The 18,789-nt window shown below is 31.1% G+C and overlaps 1 protein-coding gene across 1 annotated transcript in view; it reads left to right on the top strand.

Annotated features, from left to right (window-relative positions):
* LOC110996203 (lachesin-like) overlaps window positions 1–15,858 on the top strand; it is a 61,316-nt gene extending 45,458 nt beyond the window's left edge. Inside the window, exons 6-9 of the mRNA XM_045632461.1 lie at window positions 11,680–11,811; window positions 11,969–12,088; window positions 13,594–13,773; window positions 14,179–15,858. Coding sequence (XP_045488417.1) covers window positions 11,680–11,811; window positions 11,969–12,088; window positions 13,594–13,773; window positions 14,179–14,363 — 617 coding nt within the window. The 3' untranslated portion in view covers window positions 14,364–15,858. The remainder of the gene's footprint in view (window positions 1–11,679; window positions 11,812–11,968; window positions 12,089–13,593; window positions 13,774–14,178) is intronic.
* The last annotated feature ends 2,931 nt before the right edge of the window (window positions 15,859–18,789 follow it).

Below are 18,789 nucleotides of genomic sequence, written 5' to 3'. Positions count from 1 at the left end.
ATCCCTATAACAATCCAAAATTTAAATAAGTATTTTAACAATGTATACACTATACACGCTTTAACAAACATGAGAGCGGAGTAAAACAATCGTTTATATTAAAACACGTTAATTAACGTTATGATTTCTAGCGCATATAATATTAAAGATGTAAGCTGCAAGGGGCATAAAATGGAGCATAAACTGCTACGTATAACAATAAAAATAAATTAAATAAAAGCTCGCAATGAAACTTCACCCATTACTCTGGCAGCGAAACACAATTTCATGAGTGTGTCGGATTTAATTATAGCAAATACTAAAATCTCATTAACTTTTGAGAACTAAACTGTTACTCTGAAGTACCAGGGTTTACGCTAATACTTATCCTATTAGTTATTTTAATTTTAAACCAGCCTCGCATATACCCAGTCAGCTGAATTGTAGAGGGTGGATCAAGATACAGCTGCATCTTAAATTCAGTTTTATCCGAGATCTGAGTGACTTTTAAGCTTGCAGTTTTAACATTGATTCTATTATACGGAATTCTAATGCAAGATATGTAAGTCTGAAGTTTATTTGAACATACATTTTATTACTATAACCAGTTTATATAGATAGTGTATATTAATGTTTGTAATTAATATAAATTAAACTTAATTATATTATTGTAAACTTATAATTATTTAAACATAATTTCAAATTTATCCGATGTTTCGCGTGCTTTACAGCGTGCGTCGGATAAATTTAAAATTATGTTTAAATAATTATAAGTTTACAATAATACATAACTTCAATCCGTTAAAAAAGTGTTTTTCTTTAAATGTGTAAAAGTTATGTTAATAAAAGATAATACTATGAACAAATAATTCCTCTAAAATTGCCCTGTATTATATTGACTAAAATACAATTAGATGTGAACAGTACAGTACAGAACTCTTCTCGGGACACCGGTACTGTAGTATCGGTAGCTAGTTCTTTGCTTAACAAATAAGTATCGCAATACCGCTAGGAAATGTTGCCAGCATTGCAGGTAACACCGCCACAGGGACCTAACTTTTTAAATTTGTTTTAATTTTCTATGTATCAATATTAAATTATTATAAACGTTGGAAATACTGTAGGTATATTTGTGTGTTGGAAATTCATTATGATGGCATTAGTTCTATTAAATTGTAACTAAACCATTTGCAGTTGTCGGAAGGCGAGTCGAGCACCGAAATTACCGCAATAATTGCAATTTCCCGCTGAAAATACTCGTTGTCTTCATTCGCTAATTCTGATTTAGTGTTTCTTATCGTACTTTAAAACTCTTGGATTCCACACACGTCTTGCTCCATAGAATCCTTTTATAAAGGTGCGTTATAATTAATAATAAATTTATAACGTTATAAAAAACAAAGAAGAATGACAATTATTTAATAACTTTACTTTAACATATCATGTTATGAAGTTTTGTAAGTTTTTGTGAGAAATAAATAAATATAATATTATTATATTATTAAAAATAACAGAAACATGGTTGTGACAAAATTCATCAATTACTAAGGGGTATATTCTCCCTAGTGCTACAATTATTAGGTGCATGTATAAAACATTTTTTTTAAATTAGTTTTAGTGTTACAACTAATCAAACACAAGTCGTATAAAACATTGAGTGTGTATGTGTAAATTTATGAGTATGCGAATGTGTGTGTATTTGAGAGTTGTTATGTGCACACTGTCTGTATTAGTTTTTAGAATATCATGTCAAAATACGAACGCCTTCGTAGATTCAAAATTCTATTTGTCTAGGGTAATTTTTATGTTTGTGAGTTTGATAGCGTAGAAAGCTTACACAAAATGGTTGGTATTAAATAAATATATATTTGAACATAATTGATTTTCCACTACCACGACATCGGTATCGATGTGAGAGAAACCGTTGCTAGTATTTTAATAATTGTTGAAATTAACTTCATAAAGTCAGTATTGAAGTTACTTAAGCTTTTCTCATTAATGTGTTAAATCGCAAGAATAGTATTCAAGTAAATTCGCATCACTTATTCATTTTTAACACGCTTAGCCAACTTTGCAGAAGGCAAATGTATGAAATTTGTAGAAGATTAATTTTGATAAGCTTAAAAACTTAGTTATATTTAAGCTTATTTAAAATGTAGTCTTTTGTTTATGTGTAGTACATTTAAATACAACTTTTTTCATCAGAAAGAAATACGAATTTATAACATTATTTACATAAGTAGACGTTTCGAGTATTTTCAGAGGCTTTAGGATAAGACTCAGAAAAGGGACTTAACGCTAAATCTGACTCCCGTACGTCAAAAATTTATTGTTCAGTTCTAAAACTATGACTTCTGTATGAATAATAGAATAATATGTTTGGATCGAACTTTAGAATTTGGTCAAGTATTCTAAAATTCAGTATTGGCATAGTGGCTTTAGCATACCAATCGAAATCCCTAAGGTTCTAGCTTCGATCCCTGGCTGTACACTTATGGAATTTCTTACTATGTGAAGTAAATAGTGCAACCATTTAAAAAATATTCGTACTTACGTACAATTGTACGTATTGCTAAAACCTGACAATTGTGTAATCCGTCACTTGTAAGGGAATTTAAAAAAATATAAGCGCCCGTAATGCGGTCTGCATAAAAATTAAATATTATGAAATATTACTAATTAATACCATGTGAACTTTTCTATTGAACATGGACTGAAAGTCAAAACTAGGTGAAACTGAGAAATAGTTTGTAAAAGAGCTTCATTGCACTGCAACAGTCGGTATTAACTACTACCCCTATAAATGTCCTTACTTTGAACTCACAATTTACTTTAAGTTTTAATTTTATGTGCAATATATGTTATGTAAAATTACTTGCTTGATAGTATATAATTTATATTTTTGTGTTATGTCATATGAAAGCGTTCATCAGAACCACAAATTAATTTTGAATAATATTTTTCATTGAAACAAATAATTTCATTAATAACTTGGATGAAACTTTGTGGGCCTAATAATGCACCTTTTAAACTTTACTTCCCGCTTAGTACCCGCTCCTCATATCTATAATCGTCATCATATAATATAGTATTGAACCGCATTCAATCAAAAGGTTAGATACATTAGGTACTTAAAATCCTACTAGTTACCTTCAAAGGAAAAAAAGCTCCATAAAAGCTTCAGTCTTACTAATCCATACACAGGAATGATAACAATTTATATAGACCGCTTCCAATTTACATATTATTAATATTGTCAACAGTAATTGTGACGCGATCCCTATGATTAAACAGTAAAATCCATGTCAAGTCGAAATTGTACACAATATTCGGCTATACGTTTGATAAGCTCACAGACATTCACAACGTGACAGGAATGTAATAATGTGTAATGTGTATGTCACCTAATGTTACATTTAATATCAGATGAGAAAATGTCTATCATACGTTCAAACGAATAAACAGAATAATATAAGAAAACATTAATGTATAATGTGAAGCAATAAATTTTTAAAACGTAGGAGATCGTTATATCATTGACAGTCTTATGAGGAAAAAATACAAACCAGTTGCGCACGACCTTGGCTTCATATTTCTGTATCTGTTTTATGATCATTTTCTTTTTTTAATAGAGAAGTGATCAGTCTTCTTGGCCTTCATACGCTGTCTACTTGGGCCTAAGACATGCTGGTTTCCTTACGATTTTTATTCACCATACGAGCCTGTAGCCCACATAGAGATAAGTCTTCGCGGGCACCCGAGGTTAGAACAAGAGTCGCACACTAAAGCTGTGTATGTATTGTTTATGAAATTTGTTTTCATTAACATTATGTTAATTCATTAATAACTGATAATTCTAGGACACACATATATATATACAGAAAGACTTATATTTATAACGTAGTTGCTGTTTTTGAATTTACACATTGCATCCTCTCTCTTTTATTATTATTGTTTAACTCTATTATTACTATATAACTTTTTACAGAACATGTACTAAACGGTAGAGGGTTGACAATTTAGGGTTGGTTGTGTGTGTATTTTTTAATGCTGTTGATACAGTTGATAAAAAAATATCTAAAAATTTAAAAAAATATTTAGGGGGATGAAAAATAGATGTTTTCCGATTCTCAGACATACCCAATATCCATACAAAATTTCATGAGAATCGGTCAAGCCGTTTCGGAGGAGTTTAACCATAAACAACGCGATACGAGAATTTTATATATAAGATATATCTGTGTTTAATATGGAAATTGTATATATCGATGTACATTTTAGGAGATTATTAAAATACATTTAACGTAACAATTTTCGCTGCGAACGGCAAGTAATAATGCGACGCGTTTAATTTGCTAATTTATAATAATTAGCATTAAATTTAATTGAATTAACAACCGTGATATCGAAACGTAATTTTATTGGAATTATGTATAAAGCTTCATTCGGTTATTTCGTTTCCTTTACATTTGTATTATTTATTAAAATTTAAACCAGTTAAATAAAACTGCAAAATTCGGGTTTTGTTTTTTTGTGTTAGCACCAGAAAGATGCTGGAGCCCACGGACAAAGACTCCACCATCACGTGAATTTCGAGGCGTTGCAAGAAGGCAAGAAGTTGAGTATTCTTGACACCACGGCCTAGTTAGTGAGAAGATTAAAAAGGAAAAAAACATTCAAATTATTCAATTAGTCTTAGGGTCTGTTACAGAATGTATGGATAAAGTACCGAATAGCTATGTATAATGCAACACATAAATTATTTGGAAGTTCCGAACAAGAAACATCGCGTTTCATGATGAATAGCGCTATCTGACAGTCGTAAAACGCAACAAACACTAGTTTATCCTATCAATAATTAATAAATAGCTTATTTGGAACTTATCCGGACATTGTGAAACAGACCCTTAGTGTCTAGACTAAAACTGGGACGGCTGATGGCGACGTGTATCTCGTTTGTATATACATATTATGTTTCTCATGTAATTAATAATATATTTTTACATAATGAGAAATAAAGTTCTTTAACGTTAAGTGCTAAACAGTCAGCGAAATTTTTTAAATACTTTTAGGTCTAATTAAACCTTTAATAGTATTTATTTGACATTTTATGTAAATTTTTTTAGTAAACTAGATTAGATATAAACTACTAAACTCTAATTAATTTGATATATTTGTTTTAAAGATTGTTTGATGATTTGCTTTTTTAAAAGAGTACCGAGAGTTTTTTACGCCGGCTTTTTCTCTCGGCCTACACCCTCTGTCTTCTTTGCCGATGAGTAGGGATGCCTACAAGTTCGAATTGATTGACGTGGAATAAGTGATACCTAGATGATCTTATGTTCCAAAATAAACGTATTTTAATTTTATTTTAATTTTATTTTACGTATTATTCTTAATTTAGGGTAGATCATAATGTGAAATTCTGAGACAGTGTATAAAGAAAATAAAGCATCATATAAGACAAAGACAAATACTTAAGTCTTAAAAACTTCTTTTTTTTCAGTTTAGATGCATCTTAGGGCATACTTATGAATGTCAAAAACGTTTACAAAATCTGTTCTGTGATTTACCACATTCACCATTACATACATATTCACAACACTTCCAAGATAAAAAACAAATTATAAGAATATAATTAGAACTATTGCCAAGCGTTTAATCTTCTAGGTAGTCATTAACTGTGTAACCTTTACAGCCAATATAGCCAAAATTTCTACCAACCAAATTAGCCAATATTTTTCAAAATAGTGAGAAGTAGTTCAAAATCGGTTCATAATTTCCAGATAACATCTTAATAATATATCTGTAAATTTTTTGGGAGATCACACAGGTTAAAAAAATACTCTAAATTCGTACTCATATTACAATTATTATGAGCGCTATCTTAGAGATTTTTCGTCGTTCATGGCTACACACTGAAACGCACTCTAATGGATTTGGCATGTAAATTGCATTTGTTACTTCGCGTACCAGGAAAATGAGGTCTGTTAGCGATTCTTAGGAAAATAAATTTACAATTTCGTAGGTAGCTGTGCCAAATCTGCATACCTAGTTCATTAGCCGCTTTTGAACATTCAATTATTAATGACGCGTACAGGTAATACATTTAGCATTTTAGATTTTTCGACAGTGTTATTTGACTAGTGGTTTCAGCGTGCGACTCTCATACCTGAAGTCGTAGGTTCGACGAAGAGTTTCTTTCTATGCGCGTATTTAACACTTGCTCGAACGGTGTAGTAAAACATCGTGTAGAAACCTACATGTCTTGACCCAAAAAGTCGATGATGTGTTAGGCACTGAAGGCTGATCACCTACTTGCCTATTAGATTTAAAAATGATCATGAAACAGATTCAGAAATCTGAGGCCAAGACCTAAAGAGAAGAGATTGTAGCGCCACTGATTTTTTTTGTCACGGTCTAAACTGTCATAATTCTAGATGTTTATTTGTTAAAAAAGTTTGACAAGGCTATAATATACACCTAATACTTAATAATAGACACCTAACGTGCCAACAATAAAATTCATGAAACACATGAAAAAAAAATGCATTTACAAGTTCATGGATTCTACAGTGTGAAGAGTTTATGCTCTAGCATCGAAAGCTGAATAGATAGATAGGATCTTACGATTTAGAAGTAGAACGCAACATTAAAATTAACTATGCACCGCGATATAGCCGAGTTAATTCTGCCGTGTTATATGGCTCACTCGATAATTGCATCCAATACACCAAAGTTCAATTAGATCCAGTGATTCTGTGCTTAGAAAATTTAACCGAATACACAAACATATTTATTTCATTAATATAGTACATATATTTTATAATGACTAAACTCTCTAGAACAAAAACCATTAATTTGAAATTTAACTTTTTCTTACATTACTATGTTATCATAGCAAGGCGATCCTGAAGTGAATCAGCTGAAATTAGTTTATTAATTAATTACGACAAGAACGACATGGACGTATAAAGATACTTTTGTGACTAACAAATACCGCTTTATTTTATTTATTAAGTCTACAACATCATACATATTACGAAATCTACTGATAATTTTCTATCTAATATGTACGACAATATAATATGTAGGTATAAGTTTTGCTACAAATAGGAATATTTGTTTTGCTACAAATATAATACCGCTTTCTTTATTTTTATATACAAATAAAAAATTGTAAGACCATATCGTACCATTACCTACCTACCTATGACTACGCACTTGAAAACGTCCTGCTGTTAAACACACGACTTGTAAAAAACAGATTAATCGAGGTATACGCTTTATAATTTCTTATCATAATTTATTCGCAACTGACAGTTCTTATATTTGTGTAGAGAAATTTCTGGAAGTTCGTACACAAGTCACGTACATTTAGGCAACTTTATACGCCCTATATAGATAAGATTTTGGAATTTTTTGTTTAATTTGGGCCTCTTTATAGGCGTTGAACTTAAAGTACTACGTATTAAGATTTCTATACACAACACTGTGTAAAACTCTTTTAATTTATTTATAATTTTTTTGCTATTAAAAAATCGTTAAAATATTTTATTCACAGCCTTTGTGTGCATATTTCATTCAAGTGGTATGAAACTTGTACATATTTTTTTCCATACCTCAAAATTCATCAATTGCACCAATTAAATATATAAAATGTAAGTAAGAATTTACCTTTCACTACAACAAAACGATTGGCGGCAAAACAGAAAATACCCGCGCTTTCGAAAATGCAGTCGCTGCCAGATCAAAAGATTGAATATTCAATACACCCCATAGATGGCGCGCTTCGTATTTCTGTTACGATTTATAACAATAAGAAATAAAAACATTCTCTAATATCTTTTATTCTGGTTCCATTTAAAATTTTGATATAAATAACTTTTTGAATACTTTAACCAAGCATAAAGCTTTCATTCTAGCTGTCATAAATGCAAGTACATGAATTGGTATTTTAAACAGCAGAAGTAAATAATACTTTTTAATATATTACTTTTAAGTTAAAGAATTACTAAATTATTAAGTATTTATAAATCCCATTATCTAAAGATGTGATAAACAATAGGATATATTATCTTATTACCAAATCACATTTTTTATTACTTAATTACTTCCACCTTCGTTTTTGTTGTGTAACACTCTCACGGCTACATGTATTTAATATTATTAACACATTATTACATATTTACTTACACATTAATTAATACATACAAAAAAAGTGTCATATTTACTATATTATATACAGAATTAATAATAAAATAGAAGCTGCTGTTTTAATATGATCAATATAGTATAACACTAATTTTTAATTAATTATTATTCTCATGTATAAATAACTAACTTAATTACTATCTTGTAATTTGTAGATTATAATATTATATTTGTTACGGTCAACGTACTATAGGTACGAACGAAGATACACAATTTCACACACAGATGGCGCTTCACGCATACCGTTATTTCTCAAACGCGCTATTGAAGTATGGGTTACGTAGTATAACAAGTCTGGGTTTCACAATAGCTGGTTATCGCTCTGCGATTTAGAAGGCACAGAAAAAGGCTGATCACCTTACTTGTAAATATTTTTGCATGAGATTATAGCACGATAGTGCATATCTCTTATTATGTTTTATGTATATAAATATTTCTTATGTAAGTAGATAGTAGTTATCAGACGTTTAGGCATACGGTCTGAAACTAGAATAGATTTACTTGTGAGTCGGTTGTTCACACTTCACTCTCTTGTGACTTGTCAGATAGTAAAACTATAACGTATTATGAAATTATATATGGACGGAAAGCGATATCCACAATCCACATTTTAATTAATGATCAATAGATTATGATGTACTCATTGTAGACAATCTTAACTTCTTAGCAATATGCATGCCTAAACATTTTTTGCTGGCACATATTAATTAGATTGAAACTAATCCACATAAAAATAAATAAAAGTCATTCAAGATAAGCTTGAGATATACCATACTCACTTTTATTGCACAAGTTTTAAGATCTAGAATAGATTCACGTCTAAATATTTCAATTTCGGCATCGATACAAGAGTTTCGGTCAATATACAGTTTCGCAGCGTATGTCGGATACACGAATTCTAATAGTCATAGTCTATACTAATATAGGTTTTGTAGTAAGCTTCACTCGTTATCTGTCTTACAATAAAGTTACTTTCTTCTTTTATTTAATATTCGTTCGTATTTAATATATATAATACATTTGTTAGGGCCAAGAAGTAAAACACTTCTTGGCCCTAACAACACAATGTCATTGAAATCGGTCCAGTCGTTTAGGAGTAAAATTATTTAGTATTTGCAGGGACGCAAAAAAGCTATAATTATAACAACGCGTTTCTATACTATAAAGTGTAGTTTTCTTACCTCTTTTAGTTAATTATTTTTAGAATTCAGTTTAATTCCATTTTGACTGTAATGGCATATAAAGCGACTATAAAAACAAATTGAACTGAAACAATTAAATGTTTTAGAAATATTTTACGATTGTCTGTCCACAATAAAAATAGATTAAATCAAAAAGTACATTAAATTTTATTAGCCTATAATAACATAGTATTAATGAAAGTTCCCTCGATGGGGCATGGGGCAGTCATGTTTGTGTCATATAGACCAAGTCATTGCACGGTGATTTAGGGAATTGAAATGTATGCTTTTGGGTAATTCGGTGTGAATTACCCAATGTATTATATAGGTATTATGAAAATATATAAACTGTATAAAATGAATTTATATCAGTTTATATATTTTCATAATACCCATATAATATTATATGAATTCAATTGAATGTTTCCGTTAAATTTACCAATCGCCAATATTGGCTTTAAAGTCCCTTAATTACGACATCACATCAAAATAAACCATTCAGTCGCCTCTAACGCAAATCATAGATAGATGTCATAGTAATTACAAGCCTTTGAATGCGCTTTTTGAAGTAAGTGCTTGCGTTGTGCAAATATTAATTTGCAGAATATTACATACAGATAAATGTTTCTTTATAGACTTCACTCGCTACAGCTCTTTTGATTATTTTCATAGTCTTAGTAATAACCTTACCGAAATGTAAATGTTACTTATTAAAATAGCTTTGATTTTTATGTATAAAACGTATAGAATTAAAAAATACAATTTTGTGTTTAGTCGTTAAAAGCTTTAATTAATATGTCATGTTTAAGATAGATGCTGCGTAATAGGGAGTAATTTATCTTAGAGCTTCCATTTTATATATTTCGTAATGTAATGGCGACGTAGAAAATACTATTTATTTAAGATATTCTTATATACTTTCTTATCCGGTACACTCTTGACAGAGCGGTGTGATCGCTATGTAGTAGTGGTATTAGAAAAGGCAGATGCACTTCACGTTTCGCCATCATCTAGTATTCTGATTTGTGAGTGTCCATGTACCTAAGATCATATCAGAATCCTGCCCATTCGTCAACTGTTATAATTATCAAAAAACCATGTTTTTTGATAATTATAACACACAATTTTGATTTAATAACCGTAAAAACCTCCGATATAACTTCAAATATAACATAACAACCTCCTAATATAACAAAAGGGGTGATTTGAAACCAATTAATTTGCAAATGCCCATCCGTCCTGAAGAAGGAGCTATTAAAGAAAATTCCAATACAAAACCACTCTCAGCATCCGATAATTTTTCTTTCATCATTTCATAACCGGCCTTCACTCGTTCATTTTTTAAAATACGTTGTTCGACAAATTCACTTAATGCCGCGTTAAATGAACCGTGTTCGCATAATAAAAGATTTTGTACTCAAAAGCGATTTCAGAATGGACGATATTCGCGTGAAATGGTAAAATTTTGCACTCCGCGCTCGTCTCTTCACTTGTTATATTGTATTATTTTTTTCGCGCTCCGCTAGTTTCATACGGAGGAAAGCAATAACGGGAATAAAGTAAGAAATAATACGTTAATATGCCGAGGAATTCAATATAGGAAAATCTATATGGATTTCTAAACTGTTGATTTACGAGATAGTTGTGTACACTGATGTTTTATTGAAAATTTAATATGTTCAAAACTATCGTAAGAGCAATGGATTGTTAAATGATTTACTTACTAGAGATAAGGTATGGACATGGTTAATTAACAATTGTATCGGATGGGCTGGCATAGAAACTTGATTGCATATTTACATAAAGAAATATATGAGTCTGACTAATAATGCCCTATTGTCGTTAACAAGACTGCAACCAAATTAAAATAGTTAGTTTTACTGTTTCTATTTAATTACTATTATTAAATATATATAAAAAATAAAAATAAAATACGTTTATTTTGGAACATAAGATCATCACGATATCACTTATTCCACGTCATTAAATTCGAACCTGTTGGCATCCCTATTCATCGGCAAAGAAGACAGAGGGTATAGGCCGAGAGAAAAAGCCGGCGTAAAAAACTCTCGGTACCCTTTTATAAAAAAGCAAATCATCACTACATACAATATTTATAACAAATAAAGCAAATAAATTAGAAGTAGCCTGCCCAGCACTAATACCAGGCCCTTTTATCAACTAGATAATCGCTAACATAGTAAGCCTTTTTACACAGCTTTTCTTTAATACATTTCTTACGTTCATTGTAAAATAAAGTAGGTATATTAACTTTCCTAAACCAATTTATAAATTTCTCTTGCAGTCGTAGACATACACAAAGGCGAAAGTCTTGAGCTGGCTCACGTGCATCGCACTGACATGGGTGCATATTACTGCATTGCCAGCAACGGGGTACCGCCCACCGTCAGCCGCCGGTATCACGTGCAAGTACATTGTAAGTCATCCACCTGTCATTCCTAAAACGATTTTTAAATTTAGAACGTTCGACTCGTTCCTTTTGAAAGAATGTAAGTTGATAAATCGTTCCAAATTTGAAGGCTTTCAATTAAATACTAATTATATTATATGGTTGTTTTACTATTTTATATCAGTTATACCACAAGTCAAAGCTGCGCTACAATTAGTGGGGGCACCGCTTCGTAGTGACGTAGAACTGCAGTGTTATATTGAAGCCTCTCCGAAAGCTATGAACTCCTGGTACCGGGAAGACGGTAAATTACTTACATTATTTACTTTCGTTAACATATTTGTTTTATTTTTCTTTTTATTGTTGTTTAATTATAATAAGTAAAGTGAAAGTATAGAAAACACTTATAAACCACTAAGGTGCTTAACTTTAGTACCTGACCGGCTACACAAAAGTCCAAAGTTTATATATAGACCGGCTACACAAAAAATACAAAAACCAATTTCAAACAGAAAAAAAACTTTATCTGGATTTTTGATTTTTTTCTATTTCTTATCCAACAATTATTTCCGTTACACCAAGAAAGAACACGTCATATTAATCGCCTTCAATTCGGTTTCAAGCCATAAAAAACCCAAGTTATCTAAAGCACGCTAAAATAGATACACTTAAATCATAAACGAACCAAAAACCTAAACACTTCACTCAAATGTGTTTTTCTTTTTCATCTAAAAGCAATCAATTCCTGTCCCAAACTTAAATGACTATTAACGGCCGCCCTTGATTACAGTTGCACAATATGGTAAAAGACATTTCCGTCTACCACGCGTAAGGTCAATTAACATTAGGTTATCTAGGAGTTGGAATACCGCCAGACAATTGAGAGACAAATTACCGAAGACTAATGTCTGTTCTATCGAGAACTTTGACATCTCTATCGCATTAACGCAGCATTCGTGAATCGAACTTCATAGAAGACAGATTATATCTAATCTTTGAATATTACTCGATAGACTGGAACGTTCTATTTTTGTCGCATTCTTCTTTTGAATTTTAAATATTCCTTTCCTATTCTGTGCGATTTAATAACGGTACACTACTAAAGTATAATAAGTCTGGACTTATTGAATTTATTGCTTGGGTTTTTCATACAAAACTGTGATGGAAACAAAAAAGGTTTTACGTAACGTGGTCTGGATGAATTACATGAAAAAATTGCCACTTGTAATTTACATAGAGGTTGTTCTAGTAAATAATTACTAATATTAGTAAAAACTACGTTTACATTTTTATGGTTTGAATTTTTAATGTTTGCTAAGTTCCTGGTAACTTCACAATGCGAGGTTCCGAACTGTCTTTATTTATTTTTTAACATATTATTTAATTATAAATACATACACACATAATAATACGTTAATATTATAAAGTTATACTCTGTGGTCTTGCCTTTTTGTGGGTCTTTCGAAATAAAAAGACAAACACAAATAATAACCATAAACCACACTCGGAGGTCCACGGTTCAGTTCGCGGTTAAGCAATAATTGTTTTGGTTTTGTATACACTAATCAACTAATGCCTTAACTGTCAATGTAGTAAATATGTTTGTCATTCGTAGTAATGGTTAAACCTGAAGAAATCGTTAGTTTAATCGAAGTAGTAAAAAGTTAATTGAAAAACCAAGTACCATCAACATCTAATTAACATTTTTGTATGTCGAAACAAAAAACGATTTAATAACTCTTAAAGTCACATGAACCACATTTTGGCACAAACTGTAAACAAAGAGAATTTATACATAATGCGTTTCAGCGTTGGTGAGCGATAAACTGCTAGAGAATCCAAAGTTCCGTATAGTGGAGCGCTCGGTGAACGAGTATTCTTTATGGATGAACCTGACTATAAAATCGCTGGCTTTCGGCGATTTTGGCACTTACGTGTGCGCCTCAGTCAACGCGCTCGGAAAGATGGAGAGTCAAGTTAGCTTACACAGTGAGTTATTCTTTATTTGTGTTTGAAAATCGAACGTCCTATATTTCATAGATAATTTTATCTGTATTTCCGTTTAGAAATATGTGTTAAATATTAACTTACGTAGGGTCTAATAAAATACAAATTTAAAAAAGTATTTTGTTTGTCTAATAATAAAGTACTTAAAAAACCAAAGATAAAATGTAATTTTTAAATTGAATTAACGTGCAATAATTTCCTTCTTTGGTTAACGGTTGGTTTTTATGAAATTAGTTAATTTTGTTAGGTCTTAAGTCGCAAACTTTTTGGACATTTTTTTTTTATTTTCACCCATATATCAACACTTATATTTGTAATATTAGTACTGTTTTTACCTTTACAGTTTGCCAAAGTAGTTTTAGTCATTAAATAAACCATTTTTCGCAGAAATCGACGTGAATCTTAATGGTCCAGAAGATGTACCCATGGTGTCTGGCGCAGCGTGGCAGCGCGCGAGAAATTTACCAGCACGAGCACGCGCGTCGCCGTCCTATTACATAACACAGCACCTTGCCCAAATACATGCAATATTACTGACGACTTTAAGATATCTGTATAATGACTTTACTTAGATGTCAACCGCGTAATTCAAAAATCGAACGAAACTGCTTTGAATGGAGCGAAATCAAGTGTTCTCATTCTGAAAATGGAATCAAGCCATAGTATATAATAACCCTCAAAACTAAATCTAGAACAGATTATTTAGTTAATTAGAGTCATCTCTTTTTATTACAGCGTAAACAGAATTGGGCAGAGAGAGACGATTACTTTAGTGTAATTTAGTTTTTAGCTTTAATAGGTCCAGTTTCTTGTTAGTCTCAAGATACACTGTCGTCTTGGCAGTTGTCACATATGTGAAACTTCATACAGCAATGATTGACAGCTCCTGAAAGATTTAAGTTTGAATGGCCTTATAGTATAAAACCATTCCAAAATTGAATTCTCTTAAAGTTTAATATTGTTAAAGACTAAATTAATTTATCTCGTGTGTATAATAATGTGATATACGTTAGTATTAGATCTCTCGTAAAGTTAGATAGATATTTATTTTATAGATGTTACATCCATATATGTTATCCAGTTTTTAACTTACAGGAACTGGATACAAGTCCTTTCGCTGATTTTCTTTTTTAAGTTGCCTGACATAATATTTAGTAAATAGTTCAGTATCTTACGATTGTGGTATATATATACTGTGGCGCAAATGTTTTATTAGATGTTCGGCCTCTATAAAAAAGTAAAAGAAACTGAATTTATCTGAAATTGTTACTTATGTGTGAATATATCGGAACTTTTTTTGGATCCATAAAATTGAGTTATCACTTTGATCGTTTATCTAAAAACCAATCCCGTTAATACCTTACAACAAAATGTACAATTAAAAAGCTCTTATCTTTTAGTGATGAAGGGGAGCTTAAAACTGGAAAAATACTCAATATAATACAAATTCTCAAAACTTTCTCATGATTCTGGATAAGGCTTCTGCGAAGTGTAATTAGTTCGCGAACGTTGAACTTCTTAAAACAGACAGACATCAGACAAGAAATATATGATCTGTGATTATGTCAAGTTTCATGTAATGTTGACAAATTCTATACATGTCCGTGCTTCCGATTGATTCCGTGCTTCTCATTACTAATAATAATATTGATTTTATGTCAAATATATTTTTTTGCGTTTTGGTGCGAAAACTGACAGAAGGCCCATTAATTCTCACATTGCCAGATTGGGTCGCAAGTGCGTTGCCGACCAAGTCGAATTGGTTGGGATTTACTTCTTGGCAGCTTCTCTTCTTCTTTTTCTTGACGTCAAAGAGATGGAGTGAAAATATATATTTGACATGAAGTTATTAACGCCTCAGGTTTCAAACTGTTACAAAACAAGTTTTAATTGATATGTCTAATAATATCTATTGTGTTCAATTTGTCAGATTAAAAAGGTGATAGTTAATAAATGTAACATAATGTAAACTATTTTAAAATACATTTAAAAATATGTATCACTATATTAAATATTAGAACTATGTAAGGGATATCAATTCTGACTTAACTTTAATATTCATGTGTATATTACGTTGACTTTGACAATAAAATATGTGTAACTAAATAAATGTCTGATAAAACCATTTCTAGTTTAATTTATAATTTATGTTATAAACAAGTATTCGGTCACCTCAATATGCTTTACTGTTTCGAGTGCTTTGATAAAAGTAACATTTTCCTAAAATATATTAATTCCTCGAACGTCTCGTAACTGAATAAAAGCTATATAAGCTTAAATTTCTTACGATTCTTCCGGCTATTCAAATAAACTTAACTCTCTTCACCAACAATCTTTCTATAGAATATGACACCCCTTTCCTTTAAATTATTGTGACGCTGTTGAATGAGGCAACAATTTTAATAAAAAGGTATAAGGTTTTCTTAATAATGGTTACTATGTGTTATCTCAATTATGAACTGTGGCGTTATCCCAAGAAACCGGATAGCCGATATAAGCCGAGCCGTAATAATAATAAAAAACCCTTTTATTTCCAAAAATGTTACACTTAAATAATTAAAATACAAATTCTTAACTCTTGTTTTTACGATACGATTCCCTTCAAACCCATTCAAAGTGCTTTTGCTTGGACTAGACGGGTCCACCTGCCGCTGCACCGGTGAGAATAACGCTGTTGCTGGTGATAAACGAGCCACACAAATATTCTAATACCATCCTGTTTTTGATGTGAAACATCTATAGCCGCACGTAAAACCGATTTCTGGCGTGGCGACGCATGCCGTGGCGACGCGTCGCCACGCTATATGATATACAGTCTAAATGCAGTAGTAAATTTCACATGAAAAATGTTTAATGAAAATAATGTTTATTCAACAAATAGTCATCGTTATCTGGAAAAAAAATCGTAATATTTTATTTTATCATTATGACATATTTAGTTCCTATCACAGTCTGTTCTTTTCTGCATATTACTTTAACAAAATAATGTCGATGTTTCACATCTGCCAGGCGTCCCGTGACGGCTCACATTTTTTTGTATGTAATAGTAATTTAAGGAGACAAACGGGCAGAGACTCACCTGATGTAAAGTGACACTCACATTGCCAGAAGGCACGCTAGTTTGGTGCCGAGAATGCAAGAATTAATATGCTATTTTCTTAAGTCGAATTGGTTCGGAAATACTTTACTGGGCAGCTCGTTCCATATAGCGATGATTCGTGGCAAACACTGCCTTAGATAACGCTCAGTTGCGGACGGATGTCGAGGTGATACGGATGGTATTATAATATGATAAGTTTATAATAAGCCTTAAGGTTAATTAGTCATTTACGACTAAACATCCCTAAGCTTAAAATTGTAATGTAATTTATTGTTTATGCACGTCAAAAAACGTATTAAAAAGATGAATCTAATAGATTTTATTAAGTCAATGTATTACGTAAGAGAGGCAGAAAACTACTGCGCCTGATCCAGTAATACTCCGGACTCGAGTATTACTCCAGTAATTTGGACTTTCACCAATCGAGCAAAAGAAAATAACGACCTTGTGATGGCGATACCCGGACGTAAATCGGTATCGCCGGTTTAACTATACCTCTTGTGAATACATTTTTTTTAAACAGAAATTCAGAAATTAAAAATTGTGTGTGACATAACATAATATACTTTATCAATAGCATCAAAATACTTATCCAATTATTTTTACTGATTAGCTAATTTATTTCTAAAATGTATTGATTTACAAGTATTGTACGAACAAACGCCTACATGTGATGTGCCAAATTAACATCGATCAAAATAGGTTTTAATTAGTCATATTTACAATAAAAGGCGTCTATTATAGATATAGACAAAATACTTTTTGTTTAAAAAGATTTCAAACTTGGCCCTTATCTCTGCATATACTTTAATATTAAATTCCATAAAAGTTATGCACAAATAAAAACCGGTTGATCAAACTACTTCATAGTTGATAATTGAAAGCTTTATCAATAGGATCATACTCCTCAAGTACAGTAAGTAACTATTTATATCTTACTTTTTTCGATGAAACATCTGTCATGTGGCTGTGTGTATAAATTATAATGTACAAAAATAATGTTTTTTACCCATGGGCCATTGTATGTTGGCCTATCCTCTTCAAAACATGAGAGTATTTTACGACAACACAAAACCACATCAAAATTTTTAATATTCTACAACAAGTTTCGTAGAGATATTATCAATAGTATTGAAAAAAGTTATGCATTGTGAATTTTTGTTTTGATGTTTAAAAATTTATAACCAAGCTGAAAGTTCCTGGACTAATTAAAAAGATTAATTTATTACCTGTATTTTGAAATTTACTTACGATACGATCATATGAATTTAAAAACGTACTAGCTATATATAAGTAAATTAAGATCTATGTATTGATACGATTCTGAATGTAATTGTATAATAATCTGAAAGGAAGTAATTAAATCTAGAAAACTTAGTAAAATAATACTTTATGATCACAAAAATATTACTATTTCAACTTAGTTAGCGTATCTACGCGTATAAAACCGCTGTGCATTGCTAGTAAAGAATAAACACGGTTTTTAAGTTTGTCTAAAGACCACAATTTATTACGCCTCACTTTTTATCACACTCTTTTAGCACACTCAATAAAACTTGTTATATTTTATGCTCAGCAATTATTGTGCAGTTTCGTTAAACGGCGCGTTAAGAAGCGAAGGACAATGATGAATGGGACACCATTAGCGTGCTAATGCATTTTTCGTGTTGCACTTGAATTAATGCGTCAATCTTATACTGTAAATACAGAAAATTGCTCTTAAAAATCCGCTGAAGCATTGAGGAATGTTACATACACTTTGAGGTACAGTTAGCGATGGTACGCTGCGACTCAAGGTAACATTTGAAGATGAGATGTGCTCCATTGAACTTATATGGTACAGGAAACATTCCAAGAAATGCATGTCAAAGTCCCAACTATAAACAAAGACATAAGAA

Source organism: Pieris rapae, chromosome 19, assembly GCF_905147795.1.
Source record: "Pieris rapae chromosome 19, ilPieRapa1.1, whole genome shotgun sequence".
Lineage (NCBI taxonomy): Eukaryota > Metazoa > Arthropoda > Insecta > Lepidoptera > Pieridae > Pieris > Pieris rapae.
Note: the sequence above shows the minus strand (reverse complement) of the source record. Positions and strands in the feature narration are given on the sequence as shown.